This window comes from Procambarus clarkii, chromosome 78 (assembly GCF_040958095.1).
Source record: "Procambarus clarkii isolate CNS0578487 chromosome 78, FALCON_Pclarkii_2.0, whole genome shotgun sequence".
Classification (NCBI taxonomy): domain Eukaryota; kingdom Metazoa; phylum Arthropoda; class Malacostraca; order Decapoda; family Cambaridae; genus Procambarus; species Procambarus clarkii.
Window position 1 is genome coordinate 16721011 of NC_091227.1, and position 15056 is coordinate 16736066.

At 43.2% G+C, this 15056-nt stretch overlaps 2 protein-coding genes across 2 annotated transcripts; one reads left to right on the top strand and one right to left on the bottom strand.

Moving 5' to 3' along the window:
• Nucleotides 1–687: 687 nt before the first annotated feature.
• Nucleotides 688–2435, top strand: LOC123745983 (glycine-rich protein 3). Its single transcript, XM_045727090.2, has 2 exons — nt 688–781; nt 1846–2435. Exons 1-2 carry the CDS (start codon nt 773–775, stop codon nt 2161–2163), a joined length of 327 nt encoding a protein of 108 aa, XP_045583046.2. The 5' UTR covers nt 688–772; the 3' UTR covers nt 2164–2435.
• Nucleotides 2436–7249: 4814 nt separating this feature from the next.
• On the bottom strand, nt 7250–8437 carry LOC123745982 (eggshell protein 1). The gene is made up of 2 exons (XM_045727089.2): nt 8342–8437; nt 7250–7891 (listed from the first exon to the last, which is right to left on the bottom strand). The coding sequence occupies exons 1-2, from the start codon at nt 8420–8422 to the stop codon at nt 7490–7492; spliced, it is 483 nt and encodes a 160-aa protein (XP_045583045.1). The 5' UTR covers nt 8423–8437; the 3' UTR covers nt 7250–7489.
• Between the last annotated feature and the right edge of the window lie 6619 nt (nt 8438–15056).

The following is a 15056-nucleotide window of genomic DNA, read 5'->3' on the forward strand; positions in this document are numbered from 1 at the left end:
GCGGCCTGAGGTCGACCACAAGCAACCCAAACACCCGAACAAGTCCAAATAAAATGAATTTGTTCATTTTGTTTATGTTCAGATTTGAACAAATCTGACATCTATTCGGGTATTTGGAACAAATGTGTCCAAATACCCGTACTTCCCCTTAGTCAGAAACGCCAGCAGTTGACAGTTACATCCCCGCTCCTGTGCCAGGTAAGTCCACAATGGATTCACCATAGCCCGTGCTACTTGTAACTTTTGGTTCCGAATAGCTGAATCTAAAACAACAACAACAACCAGCAGTCCCGTGTCGGGGCCCCGCAGCTAAACTACAACCGCAATCACTACTGCGCATGACCAACCTCATCCCGCAATAGAAGAGCTATTTATAATCAATGTAAATCTATATCATACGTTTAATGTAAACAATACTCAGGATACTCACAAGGGAGTACAAGTCATGGTTGGTAAGACCAGTAACTCAGGAAACACCTGCCGGATTCCTCTTCAAGTTAGTCGGTGGGGAAGTTGTTAAAAGTGAATCTTATGATTGGAGTTCATGGTAAAGCCACCTCCACTCAGGCCGTCGTCTCGGGGCTTTCTCTTCCACCAGCACGACCTGGCCTGAGATTGGTGTATCCGAAGGTGACACCTCCAGGCTCCAGCGCCCACCAGACGTCCTTCCCGTCAATATTCATCTTGGCGGCATTTGGAACTCGCTTCGGCAGTATATATATTGTGGGCGAGCAGAAGGCATCAGAAGCCACTACCTCACTTCGACTCCACGATGAAGCTTGTGAGTTAACTTCGGGACTTTTACGCCGGCACATTTATATTAAGAATGATATATTCACGTGAGGCCTAGTTGGATGCATCCAAGTTGGTCAATATATTAGCTAACAATATATCATATATTTATACATTTTTCATGAAAACACCTGGGGCCAGATTCACGAAAGCACTTACGCAAACACTTACGAACCTGTACATCTTTTCTCAATCTTTGGCGGCTTTGTTTCCAATTATTAAACAGTTAATGAGCTCGGAAGCACCAGAAGGCTGTTTATAACAATAACAACAGTTGAATGGGAAGTTTTCATGCTTGTAAACTGTTTAATAAATGTAACCAAAGCCGTGAAAGATTGAGGAAAAATGTACACGTTTGTAAGTGCTTTCGTGAATCTGGCCTCTGGATCATAACACTGCACGACGATAGAACAGGTTCAGGGAGAACCAGTGTAGGTATGACTTAGTGGTTTGGTCTGCTTGAGAATGGGTAAACGAGTCATGTTCCCGTAGAGGTTTATAAAGTCTCAATGTGTAGGAGGCCTGGTAGAGGTACTTGGAGGTCTGAGACCAGACTGACATGACCGCAAAAGCACTTGTGCTTTATTCAACTACTTTGGCAGGACGGTAGAGCGACGGTCACGCTTCATGCAGGTCAGTGTTCAACCCATGACCGTCCATGTGGTTGGGCACCATTCCTTTCCCCCGTTCCATCCCAAATCCTTATCCTGACCCCTTCCAAGTGCTGTATAGCCGCAATGGCTTGGCGTTTTCCCCTGACAAATCCCCTTGTGCAGATATTTTCTCAGGTTCAGATACCACGGGCTCCTGGGAATAATTGTAGTCAAATAATTTTATAATTTATAGAAGGAAAACAAACGTAAATTCAATAACGATATGAGCAAAATTTATGGCCAATGTGAACTAGAATGATTAGATAAATTAAGCTAATTCCTAATAAATAAGGTGGAAGCTGGAACAAAGTAGAAGAAGTCGTTGTCGTTGTCATGTCGTTGTCTGAAGAGATTGTAGTGATGCAGTGGCTCCTAGACCTTATTGTTGTTCCTCCTGCAGACGCCGCTGCTGTTGGTGCTCGTGCTGGCCGTGTCTGCGGTCCTCGGCCTGCCTGACCCACACAAGAAGAAGGGTGGCTTCGGTGGTGGTAAGAAGTTCGGCAAGAAGTTCGGTGGCTTCGGCGGAGGAATAATTCACCGTCCCATTCACGTCATTCCTGTACCAGTCTTCCACGGCGGTGGCTACGGCAAGGGCTACGGAGGAGGGTTTGGAGGCGGCTTCGGAGGAGGTTTTGGAGGCGGCTTCGGAGGAGGTTTTGGAGGCGGCTTCGGAGGTGGTCGCGGCTTCGGTGGCGGCTATGGAGGCTACGGACGGTAGACTCGTCTACTGGGAGTTGAGAGTTGGTCTGGGAAGATTGCCGTTGTGGAGAGTCTTCCCAGAATGTAAACTTTCACGTGTCCCTGTTCCGTGACGCTAGACATGATGTGTGATGTAATTCACGTGTCAAAACTCACCAGTATTCACTTCATTTTACACTCTTTTGTTTATTTTAATCCATGATCACGAATATTTTCTTTTCATCTTTTGATTGCGTTTTTTACTACTTTGTAAATAAAAAAAAGTTTAATAAACTTAGAAAAATATATAAATGTGTATTGTAGCCTTTGATCATCTAAGTATATATTAAGTAAGAACCACAAAGACAATTAAGAATATTTGCCCCAGAATTGTCCTATTCTTCCACAAATCATCAAAAGATTATTTCAATCCTCTCTGCCCCTTCTATCCGAAAATTATTTGGGTCTGAGTAAAATGTATGGGTAGTGAAAATGCACGAATCTTCTCGATATTTCTTATGTTTTTCTTCACTGAAGCAGGAAGTTAAAAGTTAACTCTCCAAAGTCCATTTTTACACTTTTTATTGGGTACTAGGAACATAGTGGATACCTACGCATAACTAGAGATATAGGTAGATAGTTCGACAGATAGATAGACAGTGATAAGAGACAGTAAGTAGATAAAGATAAACTAGCAGATATAAAGTTCGTGAAATATGGCAAGTATCCTGGATCGTCAAATGAATAATTGAAAAGCTAAGGAAGGGATAGATAAGAGGGAAAGTTCTTCTCTCCCGGTCTCCAAGGTGTTAAACAACGTCTGAACAGGGGAGGTTACGGAATGAGGATTAACTAAAAACAAAACCCTGAAGGGGTCCAGGAAAATGGTACTATGTTCCTATGAAATATAAATATGAAAGATGGAAATTCTGAGATTTCTGACGGAGATTTATCAAGCTCTGAGGGGATGAGGACGCAAGGTTCCCTGAGAGGATTTGTTCACATAAGAAGAGTGTAGCAGTGATGCTAGTGACACATGAGAGGACGATGCTTGTGACACATAAGAGGTATGGATGCTGTGACACATGAGAGGAAGTGTTGCAGTGATGCTGTGACACATGAGAGGACAATGCTGTAACACATGAGAGGTATTGATGCTGTGACACATGAGAGGAAGTGAATGCTGTGATGCAGCGAGACATGACAGGGAGCAGTGATGCAGCGAGACACGAGATGGAATGTCTGCATCAGCATATCACACACTTTAAGGAGTGAAGCACAGCAAGCTGTTTACACAGCAACAAGGCAGATGTGTGCACAGTTCCTGGTGGAAGTAAGAACATAAACCACGAGAAATAATATAAGTTAAGTGGTACTGGAAAAAAAAAGAATCATGGCAGACTGAAAAAACCATTTGAGAGCTACGAGAAAAATTAACCAGTGATAGAGAAACTGAATATTGTTTAGTCATGGTATTCCTTGTTAGAGTTTAATGTTTATAAAGCTCATATTCCGGCCAAAACGCAAGAACTTTGATCCCAGCGGAGGGAGAGAAGACGCTGCTCTACCCCGAGTGTCAACAAAGGCTTTGTCCTCATAGGTTTAGAAGGGTATTGTATGTTCCTCAGCCTAAGTCTCACACATTATGGTAAGACTTTTAACGATGTCCTCATGTGATGGGGTACTTAAAGAGATTTGTTGAAATATTTTAAATATTCAGTCAATACCTCATTACGAAAATAAATATTATAAAATAAAATATTACGGCGATTTGAAAATGTTTTTAAAATAAGGACGAGATTATTAATATTGCATGAAAAAACACAGAAGACTTTGAAGGACTAAGCATTTTACGTTTCTCTAGAGCCTTGACAAGGTAGCCACATCTCATCACATTGAACAGAATATATATTAATGTGTTTAACTTTGTATTTGTGTAACTTTTAAACAATGTTTGTATTGTATTTGTTTCACGTTTAACTTTCCTAACAAATGGAAATTTACTTTCCCTCTGCTGAGGAGTATCTTAATAAAATGTTTCAGGAACATTAAAAGTATAAAGGGAAAGTTTGAGAGAAAATTTTAAGCATCTTCCCCACGTGAAGAAGAACCTGAGATATATCTACTTGTTGGTTCTGGAAATCAGTGTCCCGAGGCCCGGTCTCTGACCAGGCCTCCTGGTTGGTAGTTTGATCAACCAGGCTGTTAGACGCCTCTGGTTGCAGTCTGAGAGCTCTACACAACGTTCTCCTGGTCAATAACCACTGGAACATTATCTAACACAGTGCACAGTTACAAACCCAATAAGATTTCAAATTAGAATCAACAGAGCAGAAGTTGTTAAACAAAAGGGGCAAAATCTTACTGAAGCGACCATACGAGTCATAAATTCTCACACTCCACCTAAGTAAAACAGAAACAAGCAACACTTAGTGGGCCGGCCAGAGGCTAAGGGCCCGCGCAGGAATATCCCTGTAAAAAAAAATAACTTCTCCACTTATGAATGGGGCTGTCAGCTTGCAACAACAATCCTACCCAGGGAGCAGGGTTGCAGCTGTCTTGCAAAATTGTGCAGGGCGACGCGGATATTCGGCGATGTTCATAGGTGAGTCGAGGATGAACCCCATTTGAAAAGGGGGGCTATGAAAAGGTAGCCCGCCTCTCTTTGCCTGAAATGCCAAATGACATCAATTTCCAGTCTTGCTAAACACCAGACTTTGTGATTTGGTCATCATTTCTTCAGCCAAGTTATTGTGACTCGTCGTTTTCTATGGCGATGTTTCCCCTGAGTGATCCCTGCTGAGCGCTGAGCGATGCAGGCAACTGTGCTGAGTGCTTGAGATTGTCGCTGCTGGCTGGTAAAAGCCCTCATCCCATTTTAATTTTCATTTCCCTCTCGTGCATCTAAGCCTCCGTCTTATGAACCGTCTCCAAAAGTAATTCACCAGACGAAAAGTGATCTCAGAGCCTGGGAAATTTAACGTTTTAGTATTAAATAATTCTCTATTTCAGATAAGAGGAACCATGGTAATTAGGTTCTTCGTACCATGAAAATACCACGTACTTGGAGGGTGTTTATGTAATTCTTTCATCCTAAGAACTCTGATCTCATGCTAAAAAATGTATCAGAGCTTCTATCATTCTTACTTTGTATAATCATGGCGGTCCTGTAAATACTAATTCCTCTGTTTCTCCTCTGATAAATTATGTGTTTAATTTTTTGTCTTAAGTCTTCAAAGCTACTTAAGTATTAAACATTAAGAAGGAACGAAAATTGTGAGGAGAAAGCGCTAAGCCAGTGATTATATATATATAGCACATGGAAGGGATACGAGGACAGGATAGAAGCTGGGACAGTTGGATAGAGTGAAGAAAGGACTGAAAAGTATGTATTGGGAGAGTGTGACTACATTCCCCATGTGTGTTCAGTGTTATCTTGAGGTTATATTGAGATAATTTTGGGGCTTTTTTTTTTTAGTGTCCCCGCGGCCCGGTTCTCGACCAGGCCTCCACCCCCAGGAAGCAGCCCGTGACAGCTGACTAACACCCAGGTACCTATTTTACTGCTAGGTAACAGGGGGCATAGGGTGAAAGAAACTCTGCCCACTTTTTTCTCGCCGGCGCCTGGGGTCGAACTCAGGACCACAGGATCACAAGTCCAGCGTGCTGTCCGCTCGGCCGACCGGCCCCAGGGGTGTGCCTGAGGGCTTAGCTTCATATAAACCGTCTGTGTCACTGATTCGTGTCTTCTACAGCTATAGTAAAGGCTTGACCTTATCTCCTGGTAGTTCATTTCCTGGCATCCTGCTCTATATTATCCTATTCCGAAGAAGTACGACCGTTTTGCCTCCCCCTTTTCAATTATCACCCTTTTGTTATCTAAACACTTGTTGAACCTATACTCCTTGAAAGCTTCTTAACCTCCCGAGCCTCCTCAGTCATGTCTAAACGTGTGTATCATTGTATATGATACATACACATTATCAAATGTAGATATGATAGAGCCCAGTAGGCTCAGGAATCTGTACACCAGTTGATTGACAGTTGAGAGGCGGGACCAAAGAGCCAAAGCTCAACCCCCGCAAGCACAATTAGGTGAGTACAATTAGGTGAGTACACAGATACTCTCATTGATAGAGTATCAACGTGTGTATCAATGTATGTGATACACACAGATACTCTCATTGATAGAGTATCAACGTGTGTATCATTGTATATGATACACAATGATGCTCCCATTGCTCACTGACATATAACACATTTCACGTCGTGTTTACAGTTAATCTTTGGTCAAGAATCGAAGCTTTGGACAGAGTATGGCACAAGGTTTTCCCCTCTAAGCTTCCATCCTTTCATTTACAACCAACTGCCTATGCGCTTTTTTCCTAGTTTCTCCTCTAATGGGTACCGTTGGCGCCACTTATGACTCCCCCTCAGCCAACAGCGGTGTTCCGCGAGGTGCTGTTTTGTCTTCCTTTTAATTGTATTAATACAAGATTTTCACTGTAAATCAAATGACATCTTGTGCTGGTCACATCCTCACACCTCATTTCTAGTCCTCCGGAATCCCTCCATAAATTTCACCAGAAGTAAAATTATTTGACTTTGATAACTAAATTTTCTTTTGGGATACTAGGAATACAGGAAAGGAAGGAATTTTCCTCATTGTTTAAAGAAAAACAATAAGTTTTTTCAAGTTACATTAAAGCGGACACTGGTTTATTACAAGTAATATTTCGAAAACTCTTTTCAGGAGCCTTAGTCATTCATCAATATTCTGGACACCACTTGTCATGGAAACTTGACATATAAGTGACATAAAGTAGTTATCAGGAGGAAGCGCTGAGCAATTACGACTATAGAGCACCGGGAAGGGGTCAGGATAAGGATTTGGGATGGGATGAGGGGACGGAATGGTGCCCAACCACTTGGACGGTCGGGGATTGAACTCCGACCTGTATGAAGCGAGACCGTCGCTCTACCGTCCAGCCCAAGTGGTTGAACTCAGGGCGTGTATAAACCTAGGAATGAGGGTATGCCCCTTCGGTGTATTTCATCCCTTATGGGTGAAATTGGTTGCATTTTGTACACATATTTACAATATTATTAGAGGTTTAATAAATTAATTATTAAAAATTATTATTTTTTATTATTAAATTAAATAATGATAATAATACTATGCGAAGAGCGACGTATTTCCGCAGAGATTGATATGGGTAAGGCTCACATTTCCCCGAGGAGACGAACAGGAGAGAAACATGATTTCACTGTAAGTAAAAGGATGAGTTGAGAACCAAAGTGGAGTGGGAAGACTCTCCCTGTAAGGTCCTGCTTCAGGAATATAGCCTTCGATTCCCGGTTGTAGACTACTTCCCGTAGCCGCCTCCAAACCCGTGGCCACCTCCAAATCCTCCACCGAAACCGCCACCTCCAAAGCCGCCACCGCCGAAGCCGCCACCGTGACCACCGCCGTAGCCGCCGCCGCCGAAGCCGCCGCCGCCGAAGCCGCCACCGCCGAAGCCGCCACCACCGAAGCCGCCACCGTGACCACCACCGTAGCCGCCACCGTGACCACCACCGTAGCCGCCGCCGCCGCCGTAGCCGCCTCCATAGCTCTGGTACACTGGTACAGGAATCACTATTGGGGAAATGTAGCCGCCGCCAAACCCACCGCCTTTCTTCCCAAACTTCTTACCAAATTTCTTGTGTGGGTCAGGGAAGCCGAGGACCGCAGACACGGCCAGCAGGAGCACCAGCAGGAGCGGCGTCTGCAGGAGGAACAACAACACCATCTTATACCACTCTGGCTCCCTGGAGCTCTCGTTCACATCTCCAAGAACAGTTTGGATGGGCAATTAAAGTGGCTCAAACAGGATACATTACATAGCAGAAATGATCTGCTTTGTAATGTATTTAAATCATGTTTTCTGGAAGAGCAAAGCAGTTATGAGGATTAAGCGCTTGGGCAGCACAACTGTATGGCACTTGGAAGGGAATATAAGGATATCAAGCTGTGATTGGACGGAGGGAAGGAATGATACCCAGCTTCTTTGACCATCGGGAATTGAACACTGACATTCAATAATAATTAAAATATGTATTATCAATACTAACGTGAATAAAGCAATGTGTAATAAGATTCTGAATAACGTAGTAAATCATAATGGACATCATTTATTTTGTGTTGTACAATGGATCGCGAACAACATTTTACTCACAAAATTCATCTTGGTTGTCTCCGAGAGGCGTGAGCAGCGTCTGTCTTCTCCCGTTTCTTCCTCCGCTATATATACCAGCATCTTGTTGCCGGACACCTCAAGGGTGTAAAGCTTTCCTGGAAGTTGCCCGGCTGGGGCCAGACTCCTGTCGGGGGGCCGCTGCCCTTCCTCACACCCGCCCCGCTCGCTGGACCACTATTTCACTTCCGCAAGGGAAAGATGAACTTTGTGGTGGAAGGAGTGACCGACCCTGACAACCCAACCTAAGCCGGCAACTCTCCGGAAGGAAAGGAAATGCTTGCACAACTTCCCCTCAAGTTTACGAAATTTGTTCCTCGTCTTAAGGTGCAATTGAATGATAATTATACTCTAATTGTTTATTGTTTTTCTATATATATTCATTATTTCGGTTACATATGATGTCCAGATCAAGAGTGACTGTGGATGACTCGAACGATAACCGCTTCTTGCTATCTATGCTAATATATCTGAAAAGTCGTTATATCTGTCCGCTATGAATTTGTATATAGACGAAAGGAAGTGATTCAAACTATTCACCCATTCACTGGACATATTGGTGTAGAGCGACGCCCTCTCTCGCTTCATGCTGAGTCCAGGTTCGATCCCCGATAGTTCAAGTGGGTTGGCATCGTTCCTTCATCCTGTCCTCATATTCCAGGTCCTTGTCCTTATATCCCGGCCATGTGTGTGTGCGAAGGCATATTCCGACCACGTGTGTGAAGACACATCACCACGAACCAACTGTTCATATAACACAGGGTTGGTAGACGATACTACTGAACACGTAAAATAAATGGCTCTCGTGTATAGTGAGGGCGAGACCCCGAGTTTCACCAGGGCAAAACCAGTTTACATTACATCAGGTAACATTTGGGCACGAAATGACGTAAAAATAGATTCGGGCCAACACATTTCCCCCCCACACTCTCCCTCTCTCTCACGGCATACGTTTTAGAGAGACACTTTGTGCCCCCAGGTGTACCTCTGGTGTGGGAACATTGATTCTACAGCTGGTCTATTGATATTCTCTCTCTCTCTCTCTCTCTCTCTCTCTCTCTCTCTCTCTCTCTCTCTCTCTCTCTCTCTCTCTCTCACTCTCACTCTCACTCTCACCACCGTCATTCGAGAGGCGACCTTCAACAAAAACTGGTTTATTTAATTTGTTCTGGCCCATGACTAGACATCCCAGTATGCTAAAGATTTTTTTTGTATTTATTTATTAATGTTTAAAACCAAATAAATGGGATTTTGTTTGATTATTTGTGACGTTATGCCTTGGTGTACTTGTGTAAATTTAACGTAATCCAACACGCAACACTACCTAGGAGGGAGCCGGTCGGCCGAGCGGACAGCACGCTGGACTTGTGATCCTGTGGACCTGGGTTCGATCCCAGGCGCCGGCGAGAAACAATGGGCAGAGTTTATTTCACCCTATGCCCCTGTTACCTAGCACTAAAATAGGTACCTGGGTGTTAGTCAGCTGTCACGGGCTGCTTCCTGGGGGTGGAGGCCTGGTCGAGGACCGAGCCGCGGGGACACTAAAGCCCCGAAATCATCTCAAGATAAGCTCAAGAAGATGATTGTTGAGCTGAGTGTGACCATTACCGGAGAGGTCAGTGGTCCTCACGGCAGGAAGGAAGGAAGTATCAGGAGAAGCGCCAAGCCATTACGACTATATAGCACTGGGAAGGGATTAAGATCAGGATTTGGGATGGGACGGGGGAAAAGGAATGGTGCCCAACCACTTGGACGGTCGGGGATTGAACGCCGACCTGCATGAAACGAGACCGTCACTCTACCGTCCAGCCCAAGTGGTTGGCCCTCACGGCAGGAAAGACAGGTGAGGAAAGTTTAATGTCAAACAGACTCTTGCAGTGCGAGGAAAAAGCTTTCTTAACTCCTCCCCCCCCCCCCCCGCCTCCCCGGCCCTTCCGATAAAATTGAGGGTTGATAAAATGGTTCGTAAAGACATCAAATTTAGAGGGGGGGAAAACTTTTCAATAAATCCGCCTCATATTTCCTAAGTTCTCTAAGATCTAAGGCTGGTATATTTGTACGACGTCAAGTATATGTGACGTTGACGTCAGAAGAACTTGAAAGAAAGATGCGTAGCGTCGAAAGGGAAGCATGAGGTGCACTGCTCGGTGCGGTTCACAGATGTCTGAGGAATCGCAGAGATCTTAGCTACAGGGAGGAAGGGAGTGGCAAGGCTTACTGAAAGCTATAAGAACATTAGCTTGTTACCTAGTTGCCCCTGTTACCTAGCAGCAAATAGGTACCTGGGTGTTAGTCAGCTGTCACGGGCTGCTTCCTGGGGGTGGAGACCTGGTCGAGGACCGGGCCGCGGGGACACTAAAGCCCCGAAATCATCTCAAGATAACCTCAAGATAACATACCTCTATTACGGGCTCACTATAGCCGTGCTAAATGGACATTTCGTTCTGAGTAAATCTAAAACAATAAAAACAACAGTATGACTCTAAAAGTTCATTAATTCAGGGGGCATTCGCATCTCGATTTTCTCAGTGAAAACTTAGGAGGCGTTATTAAGGAGCAGAGTGAATGGCTTCACCAGGACCTTGAAACACTGGGGAGAGGGGAGCCAGGCCGCTGGGATACTACCGTGATGGGAGACCATATATGGTGTCTGATTAGAAAAGATGACAGTGTTCAATTGAATTCAATTTCTTTCTTTTTTTATTCACCTCTACCCATCCCGTGCACTGTAGTGGGAAGGGTTACTGAGGCACATAATGGGTTCAAGAACTGAACCCCATAGTTCGTGTAGCTAGGCAAGTAACAATCTTTTGAAGCTAGTTACAAAATAGTTAATTTTACATTCATATGTACTCATATATACTTCCATGTACACAAATACATATACATATCAATAATCTTTTTATATCACAAGTGATTCAACAAGAGGCTCACAACAGGCACTGTACAAGGCACTTTACATCTATGGTGAGTCACACTAGTTACTAGTCTTGCTGCACACCCACCCAACTGGGCGGCAGCTTTACAGTCATGTGCAGGCTGCACCTGCAGTAGGCAAATTTTGGATACTTCGCTAAGATTTCTGACAGTACATCATTATGAACGAAGTACTTACACATATCTTGGACTCCGTTTGTGGTATTATCTCTAAATTCCGCGACTTTTTTCACATTCCATTATATAATGACGCAAAGTATGCGAATAGTTCTGCTGACAGATTTTACATATAGTCAAATCTACATCAGCAGATGTTTACAAACTCCCAGAGGTACTTGTAGCCGAGCCTAAGCCTAGCAGTGGTAACATCTAGAAATCTGCTAACCTATTGGATGACCTATAGACGTACGGTTCTATCTGCATAATAGATGGAGATAATTATAGATGGAGAAACTTGTGTGAGTTTCACTTTGCCTCAAGTCTACGAAATTTTCTTGATGTTCCCGAAATATTACTGCCTTCAGGCTGCTCAAAGGCAGTCCAAGATGTTAATTCTCTCTTTATGAGCAAAAGTTTTGGCTAACTCATCAGTTCTATCATTCATTCGGAGACCAATATGGGAAAGAATCCACAGAAGACAAACTCTGACTCCATCATTGATTATTTCATTATATCTCTGTCTAGCTTCAGACACAAGCCCGTGACAGTTATGCCTTGGGAAGCTGAGTGCAGTTAATGATGACAAGGAGTCACTTACAATTAGCGTGTCAACTTCAGATTCATATACGCGCTCGAGTGCAAGGATTATGACAACCAATTCTGTTTGAAGAGTGGAGGCCCAGTTATTTATACGCACTCCACATTCATAGGAGAAGGAACCATCTCTCGCTGTCACAACAACTGCACTTCCAGCTGCACCACAGGACTGGTGAATAGAGCCATCAGAGTAAATAATTTGGGAAAGGAAGCGCTCTCTGATCAAATCATCAATTTGGCTTAAGACATGGTTCAGTCACCCACCAGCTTTATGTTCAGTCACCCACCAGCTTTATGTTCAGTCAGCCACCAGCTTTACGTTCAGTCACGCACTAGCTTTATAATCAGTCACTCACAGCTTTATGTTCGGTCACCCATCAACTTTTTGTTTAGTCACCCACCAGCTTTACGTTCAGTCACCCACTAGCTTTATGTTCAGTCAATCACCAGTTTCAACAAATCAACTTAACCAGCCCAACACTGCTCCCTCCACACCTTAGTAGGCAAGCCTGCACAGAAATGTTAAACATGACCGCCTGCAGCTCGCCCCGCGCCATTTCCCAACATGTCTCTCTAATATTTAAAATGTTCCATGGAAGCCTGAGAGCATGCTAAAACATTCCTTTCAGCTGCTGTCTTGTTGCTGTGCCGACCAAAAAAAATGGTCTCTGAGTGGAATGAAGTTTTATTTTCCTTTATATTTCTTACATGCGTCAGTGGCTATTTCATTGAAAGTTAGGAAGCTCTCTGAAGTAGTTTGTAAAGTACACAGTTTTCTCTCTTTAGCTGTTTGTATCTATTTAATTGAGAGATAGAGAAAGAGAGTTATAGAGGAGAGAGAGAAATGTCGCTGGAAAACAGAATGAAGGCATTTCTATGTTCTTTCTTTCCAGAGAACACGCAGGGAGGGGTCAGGAAATTGACACAGCCTCTGGAAAGGATTATTCTGTATTCCTGCGATTTTATATTAATATAAAACTAACTATACCATTGTTGATAAATAAATTGTACATGTTTTAATATCAGCTCATCGCTGTGTATGTAACATTGAAGCAGGTTCTTGTGTGCTCTGAGATGACCAGCATCTCCGGACCCCTGGGACCTTAGAGCAGCTACAGCTTCCGAAAGCGAAGGATCTTCACTGCCCGGGAAAGGTACACGACTATGTTAATACAAATACTATCAAGCGTGAGTCCAAGGTGAATATGTATGACATCATTATAGACTATACAAAATTATCTTAAGTTATGATGAAAACCATTTTAAGGAGACATTTTTTACCCCAATGTTGAATTGCTGTGAGATATTTCTTCTTCCAAAATGTTATAAAGAAGCCAGGGAAAGAGATTTTCTATCTCCAGAATACTTGAAGTATGTTAAGGAATTATCAAATAAAATGATAACAGGGAAGCTAGAGGAAACATAGAAACAATACATAGATAACAGAGAATATATGGATAATGAAGGATATCAGGAAAATTAAAGTAACACAGATTTGGAAGAAAATGATACTTGTAAAATAGAGAAAATATATCGAATATGGAGAAAGCACAAAGAAAAGGGAAAATAGTCCTTAACAGGTGATATTTCTGTCGTTTTCCTTCATGGAAGAGAGACATTTCTTCAGTCCTTTCCACCAAAAATTCTTCTTTTAGTTTGATGAAGTATGTTGTAGTCCTCTTCCTTCCAACTCTCTCTCTTTTCCACCATGTATTCCCTTCCGTCTTCCTCGTCTATATTCCGGCGGTGCCCGGGACAGTCTGTCTCTCTCTCCTACCAACTCCCCATTACTCTCCCCCTTCTCTTTCCCCATCTTTCCCATTCCCCCCCCCCATTACCCCTCTTAACCCCACCCTCTGCCTTTTCTGCACCTCCCTCCTCTCCCCCTATTCCTTCCCACCCTCCCCCATTTTCCTCATCCTCACCCTATTCTCCGTACCCCCTTTCTCTTATTATTCTCCATTCTCTTATTATTCTCCTTTCTCTTCACCCTTATTCTTCGTGTTGCCTCGAACGGTCATTCCGATTTATATTTATATTAAGGGGAGTATCCGGCGTGGCCAGGGTCTGTCTGTCTGTCTCACATTTGTCCATCTATCTATCCGTGCATCTATCCAGGCGTCTATCTACCCAGCTACCCATCCATTTATATATCCATCCATCTATATATCCATCTATTCATCCATCTATTCATCAACCTATTCATCTGTCTATCGATCTATATCCCATCCATCCATCTATCCATCTACTGTCTATTTGTCTCTCTGCCACTGTCTTTCTGTTTCTATTTCTATCTCTGTCTATCTGTCTCTCTCTTACAAAAAATACAATTGTCTAATGAGGGTGGTCGCCTGTGATTTTAGTGGTGTGAAATACTTATAAAAATAGAATTGTAAAATAGAAAAATAGAATTGTACGTGACATGTGACATCTCTGAAGCAGTTTTTTTTATTATTATTATTATTTTCTACCACAGACGTGGCCACACATTTACAATGCTAACCAGAATATATACATTTTCTTCTGTCCTGATTTATGCCACTCTGTGCCAGTTATGGACAGCAGGAAATTTCTGCTTATTTTCCCGAGGTCAGTGAATACTGGTATTTATTACAAAAGGATTTTTTTTCTTCAAAATATTTAGCCAAGTGTAGCTGGCGGACAGTGAGAAAAATCGTCGTGATTTTTTCATAACAAAAAATTATTGTCGTCGTCGTGGGTCAGAATGTGACCATTGGTGTGTTGTTCACTTTTGAGTTCTAGCAAGCCCTGACCAGCCTTTGTCTGTCGCCTACCCCAGACCATTCTCAGTGCAAAGTATGGCGAGGTTGTGAATGTGAAATGTAAAACATCGACTCTGTAGACTATTCCACGGGTTTAAATAGTCGACTAAACATATGGTCCTGTATGACTAACCATCCTGCGAGATGGGGACTTTTATTACCACTGCTACCTTATTCAATCTTGTGTTGATGATATCCTCAAAATGCTTCCGGAGTCTGCC